This window comes from Lampetra fluviatilis, chromosome 14 (genome assembly GCF_964198595.1).
Source record: "Lampetra fluviatilis chromosome 14, kcLamFluv1.1, whole genome shotgun sequence".
Classification (NCBI taxonomy): Eukaryota; Metazoa; Chordata; class Hyperoartia; order Petromyzontiformes; family Petromyzontidae; genus Lampetra; species Lampetra fluviatilis.
The window spans coordinates 3,436,620-3,462,026 of NC_136288.1; the positions used below are offsets into that span (position 1 = coordinate 3,436,620).

Sequence of the window (25,407 nt, forward strand, 5' to 3'; positions counted from 1 at the left end):
GGTGTGTAAACATCGCCACGGGGATAAAAAAAAGGTGGCGGGGCGTGGTGCTGGCCACCCACCTCCTCCTGTGCCGTGCCGGCCTTCTTCCTCGGTGCTCGCTAACAGCACTTGCCCCAACAGTCAGTTAAAGGCTATACGGGGGGGGGGGGATCTTTGTCTTTGTGCGCACGTCAGGCGAACCAGCCACCTGCCAAGCTGAACCTGCTCACGTGCCAGGTGAAGCCGTGCCTGGACGAGAAGAAATGCTTCGACCTCTTCTCCTGTAAGTTGCCACTCCTCACCCGTAAACGGGGCCCCATCAGCCCAACACTCCAGTTGCTCCACGGGATCCCAATCCAATCCCACACGGATTCCAAGATCACGCTCACTGTATTAAAAACCCTCCGCCCCCTTCCTACCTCTCATCCCACTCTACTCCCCTCCACACACCCTCCGACCTCCCCCCCCCCTTTCATCCCAGTCTACTCCCCTTCACAGATTCTCCGCTCCCATTCTAAATTTCACTTGGTGAGAGGTCACTCGCTCTCCGCTGCTGCCCCCGTGGTCAGGAACTCCCTTCCCCCAGCCCTCTGTGCTGTCAGCGCCATGCCCCTGGTGAACTCTTTGCTCAAGACCCTCCTTTTTACCCCGGCTATGATTGATTGACCGTCTTACTCCCTAAAACAAATCTGCGCACTGGTTCTGAACAGCGTCTTGACATTTGGGCAAATTCAGATGCCAAATAAATACAACTGGTATTGTACTGTATGACATCCAGCCCCTATGGAAATTACCACCCAGCATGGCAGAGGGGATAGTATTTTGTTCAGTGTTGTTGTGTGCCAATAGATGCTTATGTGGTTGAGTTGCTTGCCTCTAAATGGCGTCGTCTTATTTGTATTTTTGCAGACAACAGGACATATCACTTTCAGGCCGAAGATGAGCTGGACTGCTTGAAGTGAGTGTTTGTCTTTTAATTAATTCATTTTATTTGATTGTTATGCTGGTTAGAGCCCATGCTGAAAAGACAGATTCATTCCTAAGCTGTAAGTTTTGGGCTGCCTGCCATGAGTTTTCAGCTACACGAATTCGAATGAAGCATACTCTTTGGGTCTTACGGTAAAGTCACGTAGATGGGTTCAAAGAAAATAAGAAAAAAAAACTACGACGTTTCGACCACCACACAAGCGGTCGTCATCGAGAAGAAAAAATAAATGAGTGTTTGTCTCTTTTTTAAATCCTTTATATTAAGTTCACTTGCTTGCTTGCGCGCTTACGACCGTGCAGATCTTTCGGTCGTTTTTTAACCCACTTCCCGTGATCCAATCGAGCTGACATTTTGCACACAGACTCGTTGTGCGTGACAATTTATTTTCGTGAAAAAAAAATTCCAAAATTTACCACTTGTTAGGAAAAACTAAATTTCATATTTTATTTAAAATACCAATGTGATAAAAATGAAACTCTTACTCAAGAAAAACAGAAATGAATAATAAAATAAAACCGATGCCACGCATATAAAGGATTTATAGTGAAAAACTTTGTTTTTACGGGTAAATTTTTTTTTCCTGATGACGATCGCTTGAGGTGTGGTCGAAATGTCGTATTTTTATTACTCGCTTTTATTTAACTCACGCTGTCTGTTGTTGTTGTAGTATCTTCAAATCTTGTAACTCAATTTTAACCCACTTCCCAATGTGGTATCGACTGCAAACTTGGTATACTTATGTCATACTGATGACAATACTATATTCTATCATAAAAAAAAAACATTTTTAAACCGTATGTTTTATATGTTATGTTTCGGCTTGGGTCTAATTGTCCACGCTCAACTGACGTTGGCTGTAAATCACCACGGCCCCTTACGTTATGGCAAGCCTCGGGGCCACTTCCTGGAGTCGTCGAGTTCTGCCATTACCAGTACGGTACATTTCATTAAAGCGTGTTTTTAAAAAGTATTTTCAATTATTAAAATTTTTCTAAAAAAATATTATTTCCTTTGAACCTATCTACGTCACTTTACCGAAAGACCTAAAGAGTGAATTACTGCAGTCACGAAAGCTTTAAGTCACGATTTCGAATGAAGCAATTCACGTCATGGCATGCACTGCCCTCTGCCGACAACATAGCCCCATAGCAGCCTAAGACTTCAATTTTCATGAATGGCCGTGGCCCGTCCAAGCCCTCTGTAGGCACTGCTCTGCTTAGCTTCTGAGATGTGCGGATATCGGGCGCCATTCCCTGCGTAGGTGCCTGCTGTATATGTGGGTCTTAAAGGTGCTGCCACTTCCTCCACTCGAGGGAGCTCAAGCGAGCCCCCCAAGATGGCATTGTAGCGTGTGTAGGTTCGCGCTTTGTGTTTAACGCACAGTCCATTCTCGGCCGCTGTTTTTCACCCCTGCCCATGCGCTGCGCCCCCTCCGCCCTGCCCCCCTCTGCGAGCAGCTGGATCCAGGTGCTGGTGAACGGGAAGGAGGAGGCGCTCAACAGGGAGTTCTTCAACGACAGCGGTGGAGGCGTCGGTGGCGGCTACGTGGAGGGCAGCAGCGCCGATGACCTCACCAAGGCCATCATCCTGGACGTGCAGCGGCTGCCCGGCAACAACATGTGCTGCGACTGCTCCGCACCCGGTGAGGCCCAGCCCTGTAATCACAGCTCAGACGTTATTGAACAAGAATGTGTGCGTGCGTCCGATGGGGAGCAGTAGTCTAGCGGTTAGCACGCTGCGCTATGAACCTGGCGACCCGATTCTCGCTCACGGCCAAAATCACTGATGATTATCTGAACTGGTCCTGGGCCTAGCCTAGGTCGACTCAGCCTCAAATGAGTACCTGGTGCAACGTGTAAACATCGCCACTGTGTGTCGTGTCGGCCTTCATAGCCTGTTAAGGCTGTAGGGGGGATCTTTGTCTTTCGTGTATGTCTGTCTGGCTGTGGCTGTGTGAGAGTCAGCATTGAGCAGTGGTGCAGCGATTAGCACGTTGCACTACGAGCCCAACGAGCTGAATTCAATTCCCGGCCACATCTGACATCAACGGTGATTATCTGGACCAATTCTGGGCCTCCTAGGTCAGCTCAGCCTAAAATAAATACAGCTAAACCCTCCATCTTCACGGGGTTTATAATCGCGGTTTTGCCTTCTTCGCAAGAAAATTATTGCCGTGCTATTTTAAATTCGCGGGGTTGTGTTTTAAATATTCGCAGCTGTAGCACGCGACTACCGGACAAGAAGTACGGTACTATACTGGCACATGGTAGCCGTTCCATGATCTGTTAATGTAAAGTATCAGAGAGCCGAAAATAACAACTACAATTGGAAGGTGGTAGGATGGGAACATCGCAGCCAGTTATGACTTAAACTGGTTGATAACGTCCTTCCAGTGATTGCTCAGTTTGTAACCATCTTCTCGGTTGAAATTGTGTCTGTGTCTATATATCTGGATGGCTTCATGAACGAATCCTTGTTGATAGCCAGTGGGTTTGTAAAGTACCTTCGTCTTAGAGAAATCAATTTCGTGTGAGCCCACCGCATTAAAACAATGATCATCCACGGCCGAGGTATTGGTCCTACCGTGTTTCAGATCTGCCTTGTGTTCACGAACACGGTCCGTGACATGTCGCTTAGTTTCCCCAATGTAACTACTGCCGCAGACACAGCTTAGTTTGTAGACGCCGGGGTATTGCATGTCAGGGATCACATCCTTCACAGATGGGATCAGATCAATAATTTATGTACTGTGTTAAATTGAACCTGGATCTTGTGTTTGTTCAGGTTTTTGGAAATCTTTTTGGTGACCCCTGCTATGTATGGCAAGGTGATGGTTTTGATTGGGTACTCAGATCGTTCTTTCTCACCGGTTGGGGTGATAGCTTTACAGATTGTGTAGTCTAAATGTCCATCTTACGAGCTTGGTGTACGTGCTCCAGTTCACTGGCTAGGTGACGGTCAGAAATTCATCGAGCTTTATGGTGTAGAGTTTTGATGAGGGAATTCTTCCAGGATGGATGGTGGTGGGAGTCCGGTTTTAGGTAGGCATCTGTATGGGTTACTTTCCTGTAGACAGTGTCCCATTGAGCCATCTGGTTTCTTTCGATTTAAACATCCAAGAATAGTAACTTGCCATCCTTTTCTACCTCCATGGTGAATTTGATGGCTGGGTGTATGGAATTGATGTGGTTGAGGAATTGGTTGAGAGCTGGTCGGCCATGTGGCCAGATGACGAACGTGTCATCTACGTACCTCTTCCACAAGGACGGGCGTAGAGTGGATGCCTGGATGGCGTCCATCTCAAAATTTTCCATGAAAACATTGGCTACAACTGGAGATAAGGGAGAACCCATTGGGGTACCTTCAACTTGCTTGTAGAATGTTCCATTCCAGGTGAAGTAAGTGTTGGTGAGGCAGTGTCTCACCAGGGCCCATATATCAGCATTCATGTCTTTAGAAGCTCACCCCCCTTTTCCTGATGACGACCGCTTGTGTTGCAATCGAAACGTCGTGGTTTTTGGTTATTCTTTTGGTTATTTTCTTTAAACCTATCTACGTGACTTTACCGAAAGACCCAAAGAATATAAAATCCTGCGGTCACGAAAGCTTTAAGTCAAGATTAATCATTATTAATATTATTATCCTAAATGTTCCCTTAAAATACAGGGGGGGAAACGTGCCCGCCCTTATAACGTGGACAATACGGTCGTCGTGGTCGTCGGGATGTCGTCGTCGCGTCTCGAGCCGTTGACGAGCTCCTCGCCGGTGGTTTTGCTCACGCGTGGTGAACCGTGTCGCACAGACCCGACGTGGCTGTCCACCAACCTGGGAGTGCTGACGTGCATCGAGTGCTCGGGCATCCACCGGGAAATGGGAGTGCACATCTCCCGCATCCAGTCTCTCAAGCTCGACCGCCTGGGCAACTCCGAGCTGCTGGTATGGGGCAGCAAAGCGCGTGCACACGCACGCTCACACGCACGCTCACACGCACGTGCACACGCACCGTCACACGCACCGTCACACGCACCGTCACACGCACCGTCACACGCACCGTCACATGCACCGTCACACGCACCGTCACACGTATCGTCATACGCACCGTCACACGCACCGTCACACGCACGGTCACACAGTCACGTGTCCACATATACACGCACCGTCACACGCACGCTCACACGCACCGTCACACGCACCATCACACAGTCATGTGTCCACACATACACGCACAAATACGCACGCACGCACACACATTCACGTGTCCACACATGCACGCACAAATGGACACACACGCGCTCACACATTCACGTGTCCACACATACACGCACAAATGCACACACACTCGCGCGGTCACACATTCAGGTGTCCACACATACACGCACAAATGCACAAACACGCGCACACACATTCACGTGTCCACACATGCACGCACAAATGCACACACACACGCACGTACACACATTCACGTGTCCACACATACACGCACAAATGCACAAACACGCGCACACACATTCACGTGTCCACACATACACGCACAAATGCTTGCACGCACGTATGCACACTGACTCACACGCACAAAGTCATGATAACAAACGTGCTTGCACCTGTGTGTATTCACATATATACTGTACTCAGCGCACCTACGTACGTGCATATGCAAATGTGTTTACTCATGTGTCCATACACAACACACATAGGAGTACATACACACACACGAGCTCAGTATTTCCATCCGTTAAGGCTCAGTCACCCCCCCCATCCCCACATGGTCAGCCCCCCCCCTCCTCCAGCCCCCTCCCACCCCGTTCCTATGCTGTTGTTTGGGCTGAACAAGTTCCTCCTCCCCCAAGGCCTCACAAAAATGCTCAGGAAATCTGCAGACCTCATCCTGGGGCTTGGAGATCAGGTTGCCAATCTTCCCCTTAAGAAGTGCAATAAGGGGTAGCACTGCGAGTGATTTTTTTTTTCCACGGTTTCAAAGCGTGTTTTGTGATTGCGGGCTACCGATGCAGTTTTCATCTCCGCGGCAGTCGGCGACCATAGCTCATCCTCGCAGCGCCGCACGGCTCTCCGCAGGTTGCGATTGAGCCTTCTCATTCTTGAGAGCGGGCAGTTGTAGATGCTGAGGACAGCTCCATTGCTGTTCCATTCCAAGTGAAGTAAGTGTTGGTGAGGCAGTGTCTCACCAGGGCTGGTACATCAACATTCAGTCCTTGTTGGACCAAATCTTCAAAGATTGCAATTGTGTCAAGCACAGGAACTTTGGTAAACACCAATACTTCACCTGGAATGGAACATTCTACAAACAACTTCTTGGTTCTTTCGGTAAAGTCACGTGAAGGGAAATAATAAAATAAGAATAATGTATTATAATAATAGTTTATTTTATTATTTCCCTTCTACGTGACTTTACCAAAAGAACCAAGAAAATGAATCCCTGCAGTCACGAAAGCTTTAAATCGAAATAATAAAATAATATTTTATTATTTCCCTTGTACGTGACTTTACCAAAAGAACCAAGAAGATGAATCCCTGCAGTCACGAAAGCTTTAAATCGAAATTCTACAAACAATTTGAAGGTACCCCAATGGGTTCTCCCTTATCTCCAGTTGTAGCCAATGTTTTCATGGAAAAATTTGAGACAGATGCTATCCAGGCATCCACTCTACGTCCGTCCTTGTGGAAGAGGTACGTAGATGACACGTTCGTCATCTGGCCACATGGCCTACCAGCTCTGGGCCAATTCTTCAACCGCATCAATTCCATACACCCAGCCATCAAATTCACCATGGAGGTGGAAAAGGATAGCAAGTTACCATTCTTGGATGTTTTAATCGAAAAGAGACCAGATGGCTCAATGGGACATTCTGTCTACAGGAAATCTACCCATACGGATGCCTACCTAAAACCTGACTCCCACCACCATCCATGCCGGAAGAATTCCCTCATCAAAACTCTACACCATAGAGCTCGATGTATTTATGACCATCACCACCTAGCCAGTGAACTGGAACACGAGCACCAAGCCCTCAAGATGAATGGATATTCAGATTACACAATCCGTAAAGCTATCACCCCAATCGTTGGGAAAGAACCATCTCAAGACCCAATCAAAACCATCACTTTGCCATACATAGCAGGGGTCACTCAAAATATTTCCAAAATCATGAGCAAACACAAGATCCAGGTTCGATTCAACACAGTACATAAAATTCGTGATCTGATCCCATCTGTGAAGGATGTGATCCCTGACATGAAATACCCCGGCGTCTACAAACTAAGCTGTGTCTGCGGCAGTAGTTACATTGAGGAAACTAAGAGACATGTCTCGGACCGTGTTCGTGAACACAAGGCAGATCTGAAACACGATAGGACCAATTCCTCGGCCGTGGCTGATCATTGTTTTAATGCGGTGGGCTCACACGAAATTGATTTCTCTAAGACGAAGGTACTTTGCAAACCCACTGGCTATCAACAAAGATTTGTTCATGAAGCCATCCATATATATAGACACAGACACAATTTCAACCGTGAAGATGGTTACAAACCGAGAAATCATTGGAAGGACGTTATCAACCAGTTTAAGTCATAACTGGCTGTGATGTTTCCATCTTACCACCTTCTGATGTTAGTTGTGCTTCACGCCCATTTCAAACTTGCGCTTTCACAGTCACTTCGTGTGTCGACCCCTTGGTTGCGGCTCTACGATCTCCCATTAACTTGCTAATCTCTCTTGAACATGCTCATTGTCAACGAACCACCGCCAGGCTCGCTGCCAACCACTTACATTATCATTGGCTGCTGACATTTGGGCTACGCCCATTTCAAACCCTTATAGACAGTTTCCATTGGAAGCTAACCCCCCTTTTCCTGAAGACGACCGCTTGTGTTGCGATCGAAACGTCGTAGTTTTCTGTAATGTTTTGTTATGTTCTTTGACCCTATCTACATGACTTTATGGAAAGACCCAAGAAGATGTCAGAAGCGCGATAAGAGCATCGTCCGATTTGTCAAACATCGGCAGATTATGATTTTCGTTGCTCATTAATAGCTCTGAAATAACAGTAAAGTTCCCGATAACAGTGAAAGTAAAAAACAATATTACTGTAAGCAATTCAATTAGTGCTTCGTATAACATTTTCCATAGCATTTTCTGACAGAATGTGCATTTAAATTAGATTATCAAGTATCACTATTAAAAAAAAACCTGTGGCTGGATTATGTTAAGCGAACTTGCAGTTGAATAACAATTTAAGCATCTTTATTTGTACTTGAAATAAATGGTAGCAAAAAAACAGGGAGATTAAACGGTGAAATACAACGGCAAATTTAAGGGGAACCAATATCACGATAATAGTCGAATCGTGAATATCCAAGACTGTGTCGTTTAAAATGACACCGCAACAACTTTACCAGCCACCTAACGACCAGCGCCCATAGAAGGTGTCTGCGTGTGTTGAGGAGTTCCCACGGATGCACTCGGAGACGGAGATAAGCTAAGGGCTTTCGCCAAGCGTTTATTAAAGACTTCACAATACACACAAGGGTACACAACTCCCAGGGGCTAGGGGTCCTACACTGAGTCCGGGTCCCTGCCGGCTAGCTCCGGTCTCTCTCTCGTGTTGGATCGTGGACTCTGCCGACTCCACCGACCGGAGAGAGAAGCACCTCTACGGCTACCACCGGCTTCTCCCCAGACTCACTAGTCGATCCCTCTCTCTACCCCTGGTTCTCTCTTCACCCTGCTTACTCTACCCGTTCCCACAGTGACCCCGCTTTCGTCACGGGGTCTCCCTTAAGTACTCTAGGAGACGGGACGTCATCGCACTGAACGGCACACCTGACGTCACGTCCCCATTTTACTCCTCTACACGTGCGTGCGCGCATCCAACCTGGCAGCGCATTCTAGTGTGAGCAAGCATGTGTGCCCAGCAGTGTGCAACAGCGCGTCATTGTGTGGGCGCGTGTGGGTGGCTTTGCTCACCGGCCCGTCCGTGCGATTGCGCACGTAACGATGGCGACGCGCGTGTGGCAGAGCGATGACGACGTGCTACGCGTGTGTTCCCCCTCCCCAATCCCGCGCAGTTGGCAAAGAACGTTGGCAACACGAGCTTCAATAAGGTCATGGAGGCCGAGCTGAAGAGCACAAATACGGCCAAACCCACGGCGATGAGTGACATGTGAGTGTGCCTGCTACTGCCTCTTGTTTTGGCTGCGAGCCTCGGAAGGCAAACGGCAGGTGACGCTCTCCGTTATCCAGGGTTGTGGGACGAGCGGTGGCTCGGATCCAACAGTGAACACGATAAAATGCAAAATGTATGCGAGTGGGGCTGTAAAATGTACGCATTTCTAGCTTCATAGAATGGGATTTAATAACCTGTAATTTTGTTGTCTTGCCGTCATGTTTGTGGCCACGTGGTCACCTAGTCGCTGAGCATCAATGAGTGTGAGCAGTAGTTGACAATTCAACAAGATATTCTATGAATGTCTATGTAGGCATGCGAGAGTTGATAGCGGTGACATGGCCCTGCAGTGGCGCATTCATCGCTTGTTGTTGCGGAGGTTCAGATTTTAAATCAGGCAGGCCGCCCTGGTTAATACTGCGGTGCATGTTTTAACCTTAAGACACTCCGCGCCGTCTGCTTCACAGCGGACATTCAAGAGCCCATGCCAGCAGTTCGAAGAAGAGTCGGCTGTGCGTGCTGGCATCAAGGTCTAAATTTGTCAAATTTGAAAAATGACTACCAAATGATCGAATTGGAAAATGCATAACGCCCCCTACTGTGAAAAATAAGCACGACCCACCTGAAACACAGTTGAGGCTCTGTGATGCTTTTCTGGGTAAAAACAAATGCTAAACTAATTGGTAGCTTCTCCATCCATCGTGAGTTGCTGCAGAATGTGGAATTACCAGCGCTGGTTCAGGACCGTCAGCAGAGAGAGAGACAAGAATGCCACCCAGTGCTCCATCCTGCCCTTTGACCTCCTGAAGCCTGTGTTGCGTGGGATGGCGCAGGGAGGCGAGGAAGGGCTTCATCATGGCCAAGTACGTGGAGCGGCGCTTCGCCCAGAAGCCCGAGGCGACTGCTCAGGACCTGCGCGTGGCCTTGGTGGAGGCGGTGCACGAGAGGGACGTGCTCAAGCTGCTCGTGGTGTCCGCCAGCGGGGTCGACCTCTCCGGCTCGCTGCCCAGCACGCGTGGACAGGTGGGGAGCGCGGGCTGTGTCGGCGTTGCATGTGCAAGTCTCCCCGACACGCTGTGTAGGCTACACGAGGGGGGGGGTGGATCCTTCTCTTTGTTTTTGTCTCTTGCGTGCTTGTGCAACACCAGGAGGCGGGCGAAACTCCGCTGCACTTGGCCATCCGGCTGGCGGATGTGTCTCTGCTGCACATCGTCGACTACTTTGCGCAGAACTGGTGAGGAGCACCTTGCACCCGCGGGTGGCCTTTCTGGAGGCTGGAGCCAAACTGCACGAGTCAGCCTTTCTGTGGCACTTCGTGTGCAGGAGCTCACGAGCCGAGAGTCCATCCGCGATCAGTCTGCAATGTTTAAAACAAGATACTGCAATGGTCTCTGTAGTAACTTGGCATCCGAATATTGTCCGGTGCTTGACATTTGCATTTCCCGCTGTGTTATAGAGAAGACTGAACTTCATTTTATGCACCACCATTTTGACCAGAACTCCAATTAGCAGAGCCTCCAATCAATCAGCGAAATATATTGTTACCCGCAAATGAATTCTTATTCTCTGCGTTATTACATGGATATGAGGATTTCCCCAGAAGCGGTCTGCCGGAAGTAATATTTTTGTCCTAGGATCCACATTTTCACGGATAAAAGAGGTCAAATTTTCACTTAAAACTTTCGTGACTGCAGGAATTCATATTCTATGGTTCTTTCGGCAAAGTCACGTAGATAGAAAATATAATAACAATACAATTATACAAATAAAAATGTAAAAAAGTGAATAAAAAATAATACAAATATCACAACGTTTCGATCGCAACACAAGCGGTCGACCACTTGTGTTGCTTGACTTTACCGAAAGAACCATAGAATATAAAAGAGGTCCGTTTGAAGTGATGGCAAATTCATGAGATTGCTTTTAGCCACAGCTACTCGCGCAGATAGAGCATTTTTTTACGGCGAGACTCTTGTAATAGAGCTTCCCCCACATCAACGTGGATGAGAGGAGTGTCACTGTGTCTTGTCAGTCTTGCTGGAGATTAAACACGTTTGGCACAGTGCTAACTAACGCGCGATCCGAGTCGGATGCACTTTAATGAAAAAACTGATGTTGCTTTAGTAAACACCGCCTCCTCCTCCTCCTCCCTCTTCCCCGTACGCATTCCTGCCGTCGTCGTCACGCGCAGCCACAACATGGACAAGCAGACGGAGAGCGGCAACACGGCGCTGCACTACTGCTGCCGCCACAACCAGACCGAGGGCCTCAAGCTGCTGCTGCGGAGCAAGGCCCACACTGACATCAGTACGCGCGAGCGCAGCGGGACGCACAACCCCTGAGGACCGCCGCGATGCCCAAAATAAAACAAAACCACGGTTTTTATTGTTTCAATCGCAACACCCCTGAGGTTGGGCTACGCGGTGGGCAGCAGCAGCAGCAGACGGCAACGCAGCGCAGTTGTACCGCACTTGTGAACGCCTTCGCCTGTGCCAGAGGTCGCAACCGGGTACCCGATACCCGTACCCTACCCGATACCCGGCTACCCTCGGCCGGGTACGGGTACGGGTACCCGTTTGCGACCCTGGTGCGGCCGGGTACGGGTAGGCCGTGAGTCACTGGTGAGTAACCGTTTGTCACTCATTTCCCAACGTCTTGTCTCTTCTCACAATTAAAGTTCCTAGAATCAACCCACCCGCGCCTGCAACATGGCTTCATCCCAGAGGTCGCAATCAGGTATCCGATACCCGTACCCGGGTATCGGGTACGGGTACCCGTTTGCGACCCTGGTGCGGCCGGGTACGGGTAAGGAATCAAAAACCCGTTTGCGACCTCTGGCCTGTGCTCCCCGCCTTCACCAACTCGCGCGGAAGCAGCGCTGGGGAAGTACGGCGGAAGAGCTGCCGCTGTCGCGCAGCATGAGGAGGCCTTCATCCAGCAGTGGGATTGACAAAGGGCTGCGCGTGTGCTGCTGCCATGCTGTCTGACATGAGTTTGAAGCTCCGTTAATGGGAAATAAGTATTGAACGTGACGGCATCGTGACCGTTCTCATTTGTGTCCCGCTGGGTGGGGAGGTGATGTTTGGGGACTTGGTGACATCTTCAGCATCATCAGCCGCTTCGCCCTGGGATCGTAGGGGTTTTCCTGCCTTCACAAAGCACGGCTGTGGGGGGTGGCTGCCATCGTTTAACTAAGCCGAGTAATCGATTACGGATTAATCGACTTTATCATCTCACCATCCTATCTCTCCCTGTAGCTACCACCACACTTTCTAAACGAACGGCGCTTTGGTTTTTTGCAATCCCCTCTGCACAGAAAACGCCGATGGAGAGACTGCTCTGGATGTGGCGCGGAGACTCAACCACTCGCAGTGCACGGAGCTGGTGAGATCACACGCGGTTCAGTGCACTAGAGTCGTAGTTCAACACTGTGCAGTTGTAGCCGGTCCACCCTGTCGCCTCCTCCCGTCGTGAATCCATGCAAGGTGGGGACCGGTTGGCTGCAATTACGATCAGAGATTAATCCGTAATCGATTACTCGGCTTAGTTAAACGATGGAGAGCCACCCCCCACAGATGAATTTCTCTGTCCGGCGGTCAGCCCAAAGCTCAATCTTGGTCCGGCGGTCAGCCCAAAGCTCAATTTGGGACGTGTCTCGTACTCCACCGTGCGCTTGGGTGCTCGGGGTCCAATCCCTGGTCACCATTGCCTTCTCTTGAATAATAATTTTTAAAAAACGCAACTGGCTGTCTGTAGCTGTGCAAAATCGTTTCTTAGTTTCCCATATGCTCCAGAGTGCACAATTATATACATGCGATTCATTACAGGCAGCTAAGCCGACACAAGGTTACCATGCAATTGGCCTGTGACTAAATCACCTGGAATGCCCCCCCCCCCAACCCATCCCATCAGACAGAACCTTGAGTCTAAGTGAGGCTTCCCTGCACATATAAATATTGTAATTATGAATACAATTTTTATTTTAACACGGCCATTTGTCCCAAATACAGCGGCATGTCAGAATCAGAATCGGCCACTATGTGAAGGCACTAGAGAAATAAACACGTGCATTGTAATGAAATTGTATGTTTGTTGAACTTCTTCCGCACCGTACGTAGCCAACCGTGCTAATCGGAGTTGCCGGGGGAAGGACAACAAACTAAACACAAGAAGCAGTTCTAAAGAAATTCGTTTTCAATCTAGATCTCAAAGTGAATAGCTCCAGTGGCTTCCTAATATCGGAAGGAAGAGCATTCCAGACGGCCGCAGAAGCGCATCTGAAAGCACGCGCGATGCAGTGGACCGTCTTTGTTCCATTGTGCTGAAGATGTAGGATTTTATTTGAAAGATAATGAGAGAAATCATGCAGAGGTGAGGAATTGTGGACTCAATGAGGCACTAATAGATGGAAGCCAAACGCATTGTTTGCTGGTGATACTGCGTTGGCAGGGGTGCACACAAACAAGCATAACAACAACAAAAAAACTCAACACATTTGTAAATAACTCTGTGACCTTATGAGGAAAAATATATAATTGGCGACATGTCAAGCAAAGGCCCTTCTATAATTATTTATCATTGAATAAACCATTTATGTGCTATGAAGAAGGGCCATTGCTCTGACGTGTCGATTATCAAATATATATTTCCTTTTAATCCAGCGTTCTCAACTAATGTTTTGAGTTTTTGTGTTCAGGCCTTGAGACTAAGTGAGACGAAGTGAGGCAGATGGAAGTGGTCAGTCATTGGCTTCATAATGAATTAAACAAAAAACAAAGCAGTACCCTGCAGCGTGTATGTTGATTCATCCCAGTCTAACACAGCATCATCGTACTTTAAAGCAGGTGCTGTGTGTATCCCATTGTGCGGCGTTGTCCGTGATGCTGAGATGTCTGTCTCTGCTGTGCCGCTCGCAGCTGGAGCAGGCGATCGCAGGAATCTTCGGCACCCGGGTGCACGTGGAATACAACTGGAACCTGCAGCAGGATGACTTTGATGAGAGTGACGACGACCCAGATGAGAAGGTGACACCTGCTGTGCGAGACCGCCAGTTGTTGTTGTTGCGACGCTGTTCACTTGGATTGTCTCTGGGCACTCGTGCTGCAGTGTGTGAATGTGTGGGTGTGTAACTCGCTGTAGTGTAGCGCGCTGCGCTACGAACCCGGAGACCCGAGTTCGATTCCTGCTCATGACCAACATCAGTGACGATTATCTGAACCGGTTCTGGGTTTTTCCTAGATCGACTCGGCCTCAAATGAGTACCTGGTGCAGTGTGTAAACATCGCCACTAGGGAGACAAAGGCGGTCGGGCGTGGTGCTGGCCACCTATCTCCTCGTATACCATTCCGGCCTTCATAGGTGCTTGCTATCAGCACTTGCCCCAACAGTCTGTTAAGGCTATATGGGGGATCTTTGTCTCGTGTAACTTGCACGCACTTATGTAACACCTATGGGCAGCAGTGGTCGAGTGCTTTGTGCACGGTGCTATGAACCCGGTGACCCGAGTTGCCACTCCCGGCCAACATCAGTGACAAATGTCTAAACTGGTCCTGGGTCTCCCGTCTATCGATTGAGGCTTAAATGAGCACCTGGTGCGGGTGGTTTAAAAATCGCCACTGGGGAGACAAAGGCAGCCAAGCATAGTGCTAGCCGCACCACCTCTACGTGCACCGCGGTGGCCTTGATAGTCGCTCGCCAACCGCGCTCACAAGTCTGCTAAAGGCTACACGGGGAGCTGGTGGGGGGAGGGTGTGTCTCGTTGTCTAACTCGCGCTCGATGCCACGCGTCACTGCGTCGCTCGCAGGTGAGCCCCGTGCGGCGCGAGCGGGGCGCCCGCCCCGTCAGCTGCTACCACTGCCCATCGCAGCAGCACCTGAGCCGCGAGCGGCCCGGCTCGACGCGCGAGCGGCGTGCACCGCCGCTGCACGGGGTCGACCCGGCGTCGCGGCAGCTCTCCACGCTCGCCGGCGCCACCAAGCGGGTGGCGGCCGAGGTGGCGGCCGCAGCGGCGGCTGCGGCGGCGGCGGCGTCGGCTGCTGGGACGGATTACAGTAACGGCGGGCAGCAGACGGACGTCTGCACGGCACCTCCGCTACCTCCTCGCATCGTGGGCAGCACTATCAAGGGCCCACGTGAGTGATGCAACAGCGTCAGGCAAAGAGGCAGGGAAATGGTTCCATAATGTGCGTTTCTTTTATTGGTCTTGATGGCGGTGCTTGTAAATTATGTTCTTGGTGTTTCCTAACAGCGGTTCTGTTTGGGATACTCGCTTAATGTTTTTTTAACCGGTGGTTCAATTGGTGGCGCTTTCAGCGATCAAAAGAGTGGTCCTGTCAGTGGTGTTATCACTAATTGATTGAATGAATGAGTGAGCCTAACGATTGATTGGTGATCTCACCAGTGATGGGATAGGAGACGATTTTTACATCCAAGTGTGCGATTAATACAAAAAAAAACCCCACCGACTGAGCACCGCTATTCCTGATTTACCATCACCCCCGCTGCGACTCATCCGATCACCCGTCTCTGTGGACTCCCTGACGCTTGGGTGCCGTGCGGTGTCGCTGGGTCGGGTGCCTCTTACTCTCCGTTGCGCTGCTTTCCTGGCGTGCAGCCGTGCCGGGCCTCCCCGGCCTCGCCGCTAACATGGTGGCGGGCAGCTGCAACTCGATGTCGCGGAAAAAGCCGCCTCCTCCCCCACCCGCCAGCAGCCCTGGCTCGGGGCACAAGCGGACCCTGTCGGAGCCGCCGGGGGTGATGCCGCCCACGCCGCCCGTGCGCGGCTCCTCGGTGCTGCGCGGTGAGGGCCCCGGGACGGGCCGAGAGGCTCGCACGGAGCCCCCGGGCCGCGTTTCCCTCCCGCGACCGACCCCTGTGGTCTGTGGTCTGTGCGGCGAGCGCAGAATCGGCTCGGATCGTTAGCCGCATCTGGCATTCGTTGGCATTTGTTATATCCACGACGAGTGCAGTTACGGACGAGTTGAGTCTGCCAGGAGTTGCACAGAAGGGGGCGATGTTGAGATGTGTAATTGGAACCGGAGGCAATCACGTGTGGCGTGCGTCTCCATGCTTGTGTACCGTTCTACAATATCATTTGTATTCATATAGCTCCTAAATACGGCAACAATGGATTGTCTATCGCTGAAGCGTCAGTGGTTCCCCCCCCACCATCGCAGTTAAGAGAAATAGTATAATAGTGGTGGCAACGATTAATCAGAGCAGGGAGTCGGCAGCATGGTTTTCTTGGAGTACTGAATTCCAAACGAAAGGGGCAGCAGAAGAGCGGGAGCGACCACCCAATGAGCAGAGGTTGGTGCTTCAGGAGGAGGCTTTGGATGATCGGCTTTCACGACCAATATTTTAGTTACTGAAGCAAAGAAACGCGTGGGAAAGAGAAGAGTGAGATGAGAGGGTAGAGGTGGGACAGAGGCCAGTCCGTGGAGGATCTTGGAAATGGTGATCTTGTTGTTGATTCGAGATTGGCTTGGGCGCCAGTGGAGGCATCTGCGGACCGAGGCGATGTGGTGGTCTCATTTATGGGTGTGGATGAGCGGCATTTCGGCAGCGTTCCGGATGATTTTTCAGTTGGGAGGTGAGGGATTTGGGGAGGCCATAGAGAAGAGAGTTGTAGTAGTCAAGGCTAGAGGCAATGAAGGCATGGATAAAGGGTCTCATCAGTGCAGGGGGCAAGGAAGTAAAGGAAGTAAAATGTTGCAAAAGTTGCTTACTAATTATTGCATGTAGTAGAGAAACTGGAGTACTCCAAAAAAATCAATGCATAGGAGTTGATAATACCCAAAAGTGTGCTTACTACTTGCTGCCCTTCAAGAGGGTGTCCACCAAACCCGCCCACACTTTCCTGGGCTACAGGCGCGCACCACGACGGCAACACGACCGGCGGTTGTCTGTGCGGCCGTGGTCTTTGCCGGCTGTGGGTTTTGTACTGGGGAACGGGGTGAGACGCAGCGTCTCGGCCTCCTCTCGTTCCAGGGTCCAACGAAAGCTCACCGCCTCCGCCCCCTCCCGTGGCCAAGCCGGCGGCGCTTTGCGACATCGGCAATCGGCAGCCAAGGTGAGGCCCCCCCCACCCCCGAACACCGGATCGGTTAACACTGCCACGCACAGAGAAGAGAGAGCCCCCGTGAATATTTAGCGACGTGCACCCGATGTCTGAACAAGAACCCCGTTATCTTCATGTTCGCCATAATCTATCCGCTGCTGGATGAAGACCTCCCACAAGGCTGTCTCCATCCCTCATGGTCCCGCGGTCTTGATTCTGCACACGAGCCGATTTCATCGCTCTATCTCCTCAGTGGACATTATCTTGGGTGTGTTCCCTGGTTTGGCTGCCACTCTTTTATTGATCTCGACCATTGGCCATCAGCCATCATCTCCTCTCTCTGTGTGCTATAAAGAAGGACCATTGCCCAAAATGCCACGTGTTATTTATTTAGTTTTCATTTAAGGCAGTGTTATAGACGAATGTTTTGATTTGTTTTGTAAGTTGTGCTTAGGCAATGGGATTAGCTAGGGTCATTCAGGTTCGGCTTGACGATGAGTGAATCGCGTGTTCCCGTGAACAGCCCTGACAACAAGCTGCAAGCTGGGAAACGGCCAACCATCCACGGCCTGCGTGTCCTGCCCAAGACTCCTCCTTCCGCCTCAGGTAGTGACAACATTTGCTGTATGCCACCAGAAAGAACATGCGTTCCATTAGAACAGGGCGTGGTTTTGGCCCTTCTCTCCCAATTTTTCTCCGGGTTCTCTGGTTTCTCTGGTTTTTCCCTCCGCATTTAAAAACATGCGCCTAGACTATTTGGCTGCTAGAAATTTCCACATAATCAGCCACTTAATTTGTGGCCATGTTGCTTCTGACCTTACCTGGTAAAATAAAAAATAGTTTAGTTTTTAAGTTTAATGCTATCGGTATCACATCATGAGACAAATACTTTGCCAATTGGGATTCCTGCCCCTAGCATTGCTCTTGTTTGGCAGAGAAGCCCCAGAATACAATCACAGAACTATGGCTCGAATTATTAGGCTTTTTTATCCATACTATCGGTCCGTCTTTTAAATGCACTGCACGATGCTCATCACATCCTAATCAAACGAACATGTTTTACACCTCGGAGCTGGACTAAGCCCCTTAAAATAAAAAATAAAAAAACAATTTAATGATGGATTTTTGCACAGCTGTTGGTGGCCGGACAGATCCCATAAATTAGCTACTCTTGGGAACCTGATTTATAATCACAGGTGGCTGATTCTATTAGATATTGTAAGCTAAGCAGGATTAAGCCTGAATAATGCTTGAGTGGGCAAGCACCATGCACACGAAAAGCAGGTGCTGTAGGCATTGTGAGCAGCAGAGGGCAGTGCGGCAAAATCAAATATCGTTCTGTATTATACCTCACGTTCACCAACCCACAAGCACCAGCGTGGTGAAGCATGGGCAACTCACCTCTCGTGACCCACACTACGTGGGGAGGCCCTCACCCAGCAGCGGAATGACAAGGGGCTGTACGTGCTGTTACGTGCTCATGTTCTGTGCAGCGCTGAGGAGGAGGTCCGAGACAACGGGGAGCACCGAGTCCCTGTCGCAGCAGCAGCAGCAGCAGCCGCCTCCTGTCAACCCGGCCGCCAGGCCCGTGCTCCCCGGCACCGCGAACCGCACCCCACCGCTGGAACGCCTGGGAGCTAAGCCTCAGCTGCCGGACCACCCTGGACACAAACCGCTGGCTCCAGATCCTGGGACGAAGCCACAGTCTATGAATCACCCCATGCCCAAACTGATTCCGCCCGATCCTGGTACGAAGCCTCACCTCCCGGATCTCCCTGGAGCCAAACCTCAGGCCTCCGAGAACCGGGCCAGACTGCAGATGCCAGAACTTCCTCCGAGCAAGCCGCAGACTCCGGATCCTGGAACCAAGCCCCAGCTTCCGGATCAGAGAAGTAAGCCGCACGCTGCGGACCAGAGCCTCAGGCCGCAGCCGCTCGCGCTGGCGCCCAAGCCTCAGCTGCCAGATCCGGCGACCAAGCCGCAGCTCGCCGAACTCACGCCGGTCCGGCCCCGAGCCCCCGAGCAGTCGGCCAAACCGAGCCGGTGGAGCACCGAGTCAGAGAGAGCGGCGAACAGGATTTCCCGTGGCCCCGATCCTCCGATGCGACCGCAGATGCCGCCGCCGCCACCGCCGCTGCAGCGGCAACAGCACAGCAAACGCGTGTCGGGATCCACGGAGGAGGTGCAGGCGATGGAGGAGCAGCTGTCGCCCTCCTCGCCGGCGCCACTTCCTCTGCCGCGCAAGACCGTGCAGGTACTGAGTTTATCCAGCGTCGTGTGTGCTGACTGTGTGCTGGCTGTGTGCTGGCTGTGTGCTGTGTGGGCCTCGCCCTGCCGCGTTGTGCCCCTGTGCCCTGCTACTTCGTTACTTACGTTCTGCTCTGTACTGGGCATGTAAAGGTTTCACCCACACACGGTAAATCGATAGATTTTCACAATTTGTCAATTTAGTCTGCGTTGTACTTTTTTGTTGCATTATTTTTAAAATCTCATTGTCCGTCTCGTATTCTGTGCCTGACTCATTCCGCCTCGTTTGTTCCATTAACCAAAAGTTAAATGCCTCTCACCCCACCATGCTCTCACACAATTGACCTCTCACCCCCGCCCTCCGCGGCCGTCGCCCCACAGCGAGTGAAGACGAAGAAGCGGCGCGTGAAGGCCATCTACGACTGCACGGCCGACCACCCCGACGAGCTGACCTTCCACGAGGGCGAGGTGCTGCTCGTGGTGGAAGAGGAGGATGCGGATTGGTGGGTGCGTAAATCCATCTCCTCTCTTCTCCTGCACACCACGGCTGGAGCTACCACATGTCCCAGTTGGGGCTGTACGATCCAGGCCACACCAGCTATTCTGCCTCAAAGCTCCCATTCTAAAGACCCCTTAGGACAGGAAACGCTGTTTTTGTTTTATCGCTGTGCTGATGAAATGGGGAGGAAGGGAGGGAGTGACGTGGGTGCTGCCCAGGCCTGCAGAAATCTATTTTTGCTCGAGCAGGAATTCTTATATTTCTGTATGGCCTGGCAGAAACCACAGCCATCGCTTGTCGATGCAGTGTCTCCACCAGAGCTCACTTTAACAAGGGTGGTGCGGGCAAGAGCTGCGTCGCTATGAAACTAGAGCAGAGAGCACCACAGCCTGTAAGCTGTCTCTGCCAAAGCCAGTGTACGTGTAGAGCCCGTTTTATTAATCCATTGCTGGATGAGGGCCTCCCACCCAATGCGGGCAGTGAAGGATATTTGACCACACTTTGCCACGCTGGTTAGTGTGGGTTGGTGAATGTGTGCTGAGCAATGAACTTTTCTGCACCGTCCTCTGCTGCCCACGACATCCCTTCTTACACCTTTTTTTGTGCTTGGTGGTCACCTATGCAAGTGCTATCCAGGCTAAAACATGCTTAGATTCGAAGGTCTCGGGCGCATTCCGGATATTTGGCCATAGCTGAAGCCACCAGATCCAGCCCGTGTTGTTGGATGATCGTATGAGGTGGTGCCCAAGTGATATCTATAGATCCCACTGACCCATGAGGTCACTTGTGTGTTACTCCTCCACGCTTTCCCATAGCTACAGCTGAAATCCATTTAGCCATGAGGCTGCTTCGCCCGTTCCATTTTGACCCAAACGAGACGAACGTTTGTTCACCGCGCGTCATGTCGCTGTTGTACTGTGCTGGATCGTGACCGACTGATTCTGTATCGCCAGATCGGCCACGTGGAGGGTGAGCCGGAGAGAACGGGCGTCTTCCCCGTGTCCTTCGTCCACATCCTCTCGGACTGACAGCGCAGCAGGATCTCGCGTCCGCCTGAATCGTAGCTGGTCTTAGATTCAGGGGACACGCTCGCCCGCACACGCAAGGGCCACAAACACACGAGCACACAGCAAGACTTCAACCAGCGTACCTACGAATAATAACACAAACGAGTGCAAACAATATTCATCTTGCCACATGTGCTCTCACATGAGGAAGTGACATGGGAATTAAATTCAAATTCTATCCAGTCCTGTCTTGGTCCCTTTAACATTGACCCTACCCCCAAGTCACTTCCCAACAAACATTGTCCCATCCTGCTCTGTAAGCCTGTCGCACACACACACACCACAAATACTACCACAACAACAGCCACCATTCGCTACTAAGTGGCGGTGACGTCACCACGGCACTTGTGCCAGGCCAGGTGCACATACACACAGACGCGTCTATATTTCACCATACATCCACATACTAACAAAGACACACGTGCCATGCACACACACATGCCATGCACACACACAGGTGCACGTAAATAATAACATGAATACACATCATAACATGCGCACTCTCACACACACGTACTTGCGTGCACACAAATACCCAATGTTCCGTCTATTCCCTTTGCTCAATTCCCATCCATTCCCATGGATTTTGATTCCATTCCTGCATGCCCATGTGGTGCATGTTCTCATTCCCACAGCACTTCTGCACGGTTCCCTTCCTAACGGCACTCTCCAAATGCACGTTCCCCAAGACATGGTGAGGCCTAGATGGTTCCAGCATGTTCCACCACGATTTATAGCTGATACGTTTAATAATTTACTGCCCTTTTTTTGTTCCACTGCTGGTTGAATGCTTCCTATCCCTGTGTCGCTCATGGAGGTTGTTTGACCATACTTCACCACGCTGGTAAGTGCTGGCTGGTGAAAAGGGATGACCCAGGACCGGTTGAGATTATCACTCGTTACTACTCCTCTTCTTGCGTATGGCAACATATTCAGGGGGCTGAATGCCATTATCGATCTTGCAAGTCATGAGAGGGCTTCTTTTGAAAGAGCGCAGACAGTGGTTTACCGCATGGTCCATAGTTACTGACGATAGCCATGAGCTGGGAATCCAACTCCGATGGCAGTGTGCGTATAACTGCGCCACCACGAAGATTATGAAGAGCCGTGTGCATTTAAACGAGAAAGGTTGCATGACCAATCTGGCTGCGCGATGATGAAGCAGCAAAGACCGCACAGTCGATCAAAGACGCCGTCTAGAGGCTCGCTTTAACCACGGGCCTGGCGTGTATATGTACAGGTGTATATGCTGTGTAAATAGAAACGGCCTTTCCATTTGCAACCCGCTGCAGATGCTGCCTTTGACTCCAGTTTTGGCTGGTCACCGAAACTCGCCTGTTGTATCCGCGTCGCAGTAAGACTTGGGGGGTGGCCAAGCTTTCCCAGTCAATCGCTTTGTTTCCACGTTCAATGTGAATTATAGAAGAACAATAATGATTATAAGGTAAAAGCAATGCAATGCATACGTATGGGTGATCATTTGTAACCTCTTTCCTGCAATGCCTCCCACGAGCCTCCTTAGTTGTGATCGTACCCTTGCTGACCCTTGCCCCATCACGCTGGCATCTCAACACTTGAGGGCTCAATGAAAGTGATGGGGGCACAAAGCACAATTAATTGTGGGAGACGCCACCATGGTTTTTTGCTTTATTATTTACAACCGGGGTTTGATCGCTTACCTTAAACCCAGTTTTCATAACCCTCCTCCAGAAGACTTGAATCCTGCCCCGACCACCCACCTCCCGGCAATCTCTTTGCAAAAATAAAAACAAAGTGCTGCCCAGGGGCGTCGCCATAGCCACAACGTCGCAGCCATTTGCTTATCACTGCCTGGGGCTCCGCCGTTAGTCACATAACGAATTAATCCATCGTTGGGAAGAAACTTTGCGAGCCCCATCACGTGTGTGGTCGTGCCAGTGAATGAACATGGAGTAGCGTAGGTTCTTCAACTGGCAGCCCCGTGGGTCGGACCTGATCCGCAAAGTTTCTTGCAGGTGGTCCACTGAACTGTGGCCCGCCGAGAGATGTTGACTCACCGAGACCTAAAGAGATTAAGATTCATGTACTGAAAGCGAGGTTCACGAGAGGTATGCTACTTGGAGATAGGAGGTATCGATTTGTGGTCACATGCACAGACGTTATAATATCACGACGCCATGTGACTTTATCCCGTGTGTATACATGACATAAGGTCACGTGGTCCACAGCAGACGCACATTTTTTGGCCCTCCATAAAATGCAGTTGATGAGTCCTCGAGTGAAATGTGTATGTATGTTGAACTTCTTTTGCACCGTGCTAAACGGAGGTGCAGGAGATGGAACATGGGGCTGATCCTTCATTGCACTGCACGCATTGCCTAACGGAGATTTAACAGCTCTTACATTGTCTCGTCTATTGTAATTATGTTTATGTCAATTTTAAATGTATATTGACTTTGTGACCGAGTATAAAAAATCTCGCAGTTACCCAATAACTTGCTGTTGAAAAGTCAATTGCAGTTTCAAACGTACGAGGAGGGGTTTTGTGAATTCGAAGATGTGGTGAAGCTACCCAGTGATGAGCGCTGTGCGTCATTAATTTTAGCAAAATTCAACCAAATTGTTTTTCCGCCCTCGAGTGTCCACGTTGTACCGCATGTTTGTTCGGCTCCACGTAGCCTCCTGTGCCGGGTGGCTCCTTAGCACCGGAGAGATCCACCACGTGGAACAAAACGCTAGACATCAGTGCTGCACTGCAGTCTAATTGTTTTTCTTCTGAGATTCAACAGGTCAAGGAGCTCGGAGCACTTTGAATTGTTAAGATGCCTGTCACCGTTTCACCACTATTAGTGTTTTTACATGTACACATTTTTAATGCCAGCTATTAATTTCATTAGAATAGTTTGACTGTATTCCTATTCCGTTTTAATTTCCCCCCATTATCATCACGTTATCTCATCATTATCATTGAATTGTTGTAATAAAAAACACATTGTAAACAATGTCATTAGTACATTTCAATATTGTTTTTGGTCCAATAATTACGACCTTTTTACCATCGACGACATTGTCCGTAATTGTCACCGAGTTTTTTTTGTTCAATACAAATGCCATTGGCATTGTTATAATTATCACAATATCGTGATCAAATTATCAGGCCCATCTTCTGGCCACGTTTACGAACTATCATTGCATTATCATGTGCATCCATCCATATCAACATCACGTCGCGATGAAATAACATTTAATGCCTTCCCCTTGTACATAGACATTTCCTTTATTGTTTAAAAAATCCCATATCGAAGTTTGAGTAAGCTCTTGTCACTCAGCACTTACATATTCAAAATCCAAGTCTCGTCGTCGTCGTCGTCTAGTGTGCATACATATACATAGCTGTTCCCACTCACACGGTTTAGTTTGATCCCTCCCCTCCGTGGAGAGTTGAATGGGATCGATCGCAGAGTCGAGCCGCTTGTACTTAACGCAGCGCGGAAGTGTTCCGATGATCACGGCGCACGCTGCACATGAATTAAATATTAATGTACGTATGTATGTTGAACTTCTCTCGCGCCGTGTACGTAGCCAACCGAGGTATTGATACAGTACCTGTACATTGCGTTCGGTTATTATTGTACTTGATGGCCCAACAGTTGGGAGCGCGGTGGGACGCTGCTGTCAGACCCCCCGTGTGTGCACGTGTTGTATTCGAACGCCTCTTCCGACTGCACTGCGTCAGTGCTTGAGCATTCTAAGAATAGGCGGAGAGAGCCTGGGCAGCACACGTGTGCACCGTGCACACACTTGCTGAACATGTCGTGGAGACCGTTCCAGACGCCAATCCCACGTTCGGTTGGCACGTCGGTTTGTAAATGCATTTGTGACGCCTGCAAGCTTGCCACGTCGTGTATACAACGCCATTTGTGTCTGCGTCCCGTGCCCGATTTAAATTAACCTCTTGAGTGTCAAGCTCGTCCCATGAATATCATCACTACACGGTTCCCAATCCCGCTGACTTTGAGAGGCTGAAAGCGCTTCTTCCTCTACGTTAATAAGCTAAGTCCGTTTATGTTTTGGGCGCCTGATCAAAACTATTTGTGTGTGTGTGTACACACCACAGCCAGCTTAATTGCCTCGTGTGTACAAGGTATTTGGGCTCTGTTGGTGGCAAGCAAGCCCATGGTTTACACTGTGTGGGCAAAAGCAATACTATTCAAGACACGGAGAACACATTGCCAGTAAATGAACAATCCATGCAGTCGCGAGGCGGGGAGGGGCACGAACCCCCCGCGGATGCTGTGTGTTGTTGCGCACGGTTTGCGTGAAGCATGTTAATGCCTGTATCCTGCCAAACTTTGTACATTGTATTAAATGCATTAAAAGGAAGCATATGTTGCGATGCAAGGTC

General features: G+C 50.1%; 1 protein-coding gene across 2 annotated transcripts in view; it reads left to right on the forward strand.

The window, feature by feature from the left end:
• The window catches only part of LOC144935815 (arf-GAP with SH3 domain, ANK repeat and PH domain-containing protein 2-like), a 102,585-nt gene extending 77,178 nt beyond the window's left edge, over positions 1-25,407 (forward strand). Inside the window, exons 12-28 of one of the 2 annotated variants that reach the window (XM_078862591.1) lie at positions 178-265; positions 892-940; positions 2,428-2,612; positions 4,773-4,906; positions 9,053-9,147; positions 9,984-10,173; positions 10,299-10,384; positions 11,342-11,457; positions 12,467-12,534; positions 14,067-14,174; positions 14,955-15,282; positions 15,765-15,950; positions 17,141-17,222; positions 17,734-17,816; positions 18,704-19,464; positions 19,839-19,960; positions 20,910-20,992. In XM_078862591.1, the coding sequence (XP_078718717.1) occupies positions 178-265; positions 892-940; positions 2,428-2,612; positions 4,773-4,906; positions 9,053-9,147; positions 9,984-10,173; positions 10,299-10,384; positions 11,342-11,457; positions 12,467-12,534; positions 14,067-14,174; positions 14,955-15,282; positions 15,765-15,950; positions 17,141-17,222; positions 17,734-17,816; positions 18,704-19,464; positions 19,839-19,960; position 20,910 (2,682 nt within the window). In that variant the 3' untranslated portion in view covers positions 20,911-20,992. Of the gene's footprint in view, positions 1-177; positions 266-891; positions 941-2,427; positions 2,613-4,772; positions 4,907-9,052; positions 9,148-9,983; positions 10,174-10,298; positions 10,385-11,341; positions 11,458-12,466; positions 12,535-14,066; positions 14,175-14,954; positions 15,283-15,764; positions 15,951-17,140; positions 17,223-17,733; positions 17,817-18,703; positions 19,465-19,838; positions 19,965-20,909 lie in introns of both variants that reach the window. The other variant, XM_078862590.1, reaches the window with a different exon arrangement.